At 38.3% G+C, this 3,900-nt stretch overlaps 1 protein-coding gene across 1 annotated transcript; it reads left to right on the top strand.

Moving 5' to 3' along the window:
- Positions 1-606: 606 nt before the first annotated feature.
- Positions 607-1,435, top strand: LOC149216516 (uncharacterized). The gene has a single exon (XM_089391220.1). The coding sequence runs from the start codon at positions 656-658 to the stop codon at positions 1,334-1,336; it is 681 nt and encodes a 226-aa protein (XP_089247346.1). The 5' UTR covers positions 607-655; the 3' UTR covers positions 1,337-1,435.
- Positions 1,436-3,900: the final 2,465 nt, after the last annotated feature.

Genomic DNA, 3,900 nt, shown 5'->3' with positions numbered 1-3,900 from the left:
ATATTCGGTTAAGGTTTTAATATTTTAGGTATAGAGCAATTGGGTGGAATAAAAACTCTTCAGAATAATACTTTGTCTTTTGTTTTCAGTGTAATTTGCAAATTCATGATAATATTAATTATATTTGAAATTTATAATAATACGTTAGATTAAAAAATTATTAATTAAATTAATTTAAATATAAATAATTTTTTTTAAATTAATATTTAAGACATGCATACATAAGTCTGTACAAAATTAAATATTAAAAATAAAAATAGAAGGGTTAGGTTCTTTTAGCGGAGAAAAGAGAGTACATTTAATAAAAAATTATTATATTTAACACTTTATATAAAAGAATGGCTAAGCATCGAATTTGAGAAAAGAAGTGTCTTATTATTTTCCACCACCACATTATCCACGCCCCATTGGTGAAGACATACCACAAAATTCCAATTCAAAGCAAAGACGTTTAACCACTTTGCGTCGTTGAATCCTTCGTCCTCCAAATGTCCGCCCGCCTCTGTTGACTCCATTACTTAGTCCAACACGCCAGCAACGCGTCTTCTGCTTTTCTCGTTCTATATAAGCCGTCGCTCCCAAACTAGCACTACACTACCTAAGCCCTGAGCTTATCTCGATTCATTCAGACTTTGATTTTTGCTGCTTCTTGAATATGACAGCAGCCATCTGTGCTGCGCTACTTGTTCTGGCAATGGCCGCACAGGGCATCCACGCCTTGGACTTTGTGGTCAACAACTCGGCCGAGGGCAGCGATGGCGGGACGAGATTTGACAGCGAGATAGGAAGGGCCAACGCCGCCAAGATAATGGACGCCGCCACCCAATTCATCTGGCAGACCTTCGCCCAGCAATCGTCCGCCGACAGGAAGAACGTGCAGACGGTAACTCTGTTTGTAGAAAGTATGAGCGGAGTCGCCTACACGAGCAACGACCAAATCCACTTGAGCGCCGAGTACGTTGCCAATCACCAGGGCGACGTAAAGAACGAGATCACGGGCGTTCTGTACCACGAGATGACCCACGTCTGGCAGTGGGATGGCAAAGGCGGTGCGCCGTCAGGGCTGATCGAAGGCATCGCGGATTATGTTCGCCTCACTGCGGGCTTCGCCCCATCGCACTGGGTTAAGCCTGGAAGCGGTGATAAGTGGGACCATGGCTACGATGTGACTGCCTACTTTCTCCAGTATTGCGACACCGTTGCCTCTGGTTTCGTTGCCAACATGAATTCGAAACTGCGCGATGGATGGAACGTGGGATTCTTCAATGATCTCACTGGTAAATCTGTTGATGAGCTTTGGAATGATTACAAGGCCAAATATGCAAACTCCCCATGAAAGAAAATGGTAGACACCTGTATCCCATCTATTGTTCAATAATGAATATGTGGTACTTTTGAATTAATATTAAATAACAACGTATAAATCGTATTTTGTGGAGCTCCATATGACTTTGACAGTCCACGTTCGCTCGTGATGACAGACTACTGAGCATTGCCGTCCATATTTTTCAACGTACTATGCTATTCCAGTGCAGTTAAAATTTTTGGAATTATTTTAAGGAGAAATGAATCATAAAATATGCTCATTCATATCTTAGTAATTCTCCTCAAACTTTGCAATGACTCCTATCTTGTCCTTTCATGTGGACAAGGTAGTCCCTTCTCTCATATTAAATAATACATAATACTGACCTTGCATAGATCAACATAATAAAGTATGTTCCTTTAACCATTATTAAAAATAAATATATGGTGATGGATCTCCCACTTTTAGAATTATGTGCGAAGGGTTAGGCTCTTGTCTTTTCTATTCTCTATTTTTGGTGGGTATAACTTGATTATAAATTTTCCCTTAGTAAGCTGGAAAAAGGGTTGAGCTTGTTTCAGTGGCCCACGAGTCCATGGCACGCTTCTTTAGGAGTTCATTTAAGTTTTGCACAAGTTACGGAATTGTGAGCCATGCACCACATTCATGATTTAGCATGGTTATTTGCATCAGGGGAATTTCAAGGGATTTGCAGTGGTTTCATATCGCTAACCATACATTTTTCACGGTTTTAAATGGCAGGGACAATTTTATCAATCATCCTATATTAATGATTACTCAATTGAGAATTAAGATTTAGCATGAGATTTAAAAATATTTTTAGAAAATATTGGTATAGATTGTAACAATATTAGGTTTGTTTTACAATTCGATTTTAATTCTCATTTATTGGGGTTTTTATTTTTTTTGGTTTTCTGTAATTCGTAACAAGCGCCTATTCCCTTGCTTAGTTCCAAGGCCTTTTAGTTAGGCAAGTTGGACTGCCAACTCCGCAATCAGGAGGGAAAAGTTGGGCTAGCCATGTTGTTTCCTCCTCCTAGGCTATGGTTGGCATCATCCCTCTCAGCGCTCTGGTCCTCTGGATGTTTAATTTTCTCTCCAAGCATGAGGCACTTCATACTTCTTGCTAGTGCAAACTAGCAAGACAGTGTTGTCTCACCCCTTCCTCACCCACCCCCCTACAAACTAGCAAGACAATGTTGTCTCACCCCTTCCTCCCCCACCTCCCCCTCCCGAACTAGGAGGACATTTTGAGCCTAGGAATGTTGAGTCTATCTCGCTATATGTTTTTATTCCTAGCCCTCAGTCTAATCCGCATTTTTCCCTTATAGATGTCTCATGCCTTGGGATGGCTCCACCACTAGCAAGTCTTGGTAAGGATAAGAGATTGCATCAAGGATCCTCCATTCTTGCTAGACCATTCAAACTTGTCACATGCCTCTTATCTTTCAGGTTTATTGCAATGCAAGGAAAGAGAGCTAGAGTAGACAAGGAGCAACCTGCTACCAAGAGAGAGGCAACTCCATAGCTCAAACATGAGCTAAGAGCTCAACAACTTGCTACTAGGATTTGACCCCCCAACCAATTCAAGAAGAGATTACTTAGGTGGAAAGCAAACTCTTCAATGAATAACACAATCATACAAATATTGAGGTGTTTGCTAAGGTCGAAAATTAGGTTCCTAGTGTTGGCCAAGCAAGGGGCAGATATAATTAATACATGTACACAATTGACATCTATCGAAACCTCAATGTTGTCTGGGGGAGAGTGCTAATAGATCAAAATGAGATCAAAGAAGACATCACCTTGCCTCTAAATCAAATTCAATGACCTCTTATAGTTATGGACTGTTGGCTTGGGAGAATTGAATGTTAAATGGAACCTCCTTCTGATCCTGCGTCCTTTGTGAGAACAATAAGGAGCCCATCCTTGTCGAAGCAATTGATTCAAGAAAATAAGCATGCATGCTTATCTGCCTCTTTACTTTTAGTTTTCTTGTCTTAGATCCCTGAAAAAGGACCTTTGCGTCCAAATATATATATCTTCGATGTCTTGCATCTAAGAGTCAAAAAAATCATCTTTTCATTTGTCATTTTGAAACATTTGAAGTTCTTTGTTTGGTCTAGTTTCCCTAATGTGAGGTTGACACAAAATTCTTATATATGAATGTAAATTTATGAAAACAGATAATACACTTTTTATGTTGTGAATATAAATTTTAGAAAACAAACAATACATAATTTCACCTCATAATAAAAAATTAACTCAACTATAAATATGGAATATTTCAAAAAATTGACAAACATAATGACTTCAAACAATTAACTTCCCTCCTCTCCATGAAAATTTTGAAAAAATTTGAAAACTACCATCAAAGTAATGAAAAATAACTTTTTGTTTTAAATTCCTGCCAAAATTAATGACTACCAATAAATTTCAATTTATTTAAAAAATCACTTATTTATAAAAAAATTTCCAAAATCATCCTAAAACAATTCCAATTTAAAATCGCAAAGAGAAGCAAAACCTTTTATTGACTGTCGAACATTTTCAGGCTCTTTAACCATTGAGAC

This window comes from Pinus tabuliformis, chromosome 1_1 (assembly GCF_031772625.1).
Source record: "Pinus tabuliformis cultivar Carrire ecotype Pingquan chromosome 1_1, CPIR1, whole genome shotgun sequence".
NCBI lineage: Eukaryota > Viridiplantae > Streptophyta > Pinopsida > Pinales > Pinaceae > Pinus > Pinus tabuliformis.
The sequence above is the reverse complement of the archived record's forward strand: the minus strand, read 5'-3'. Positions and strand labels throughout refer to the sequence as shown.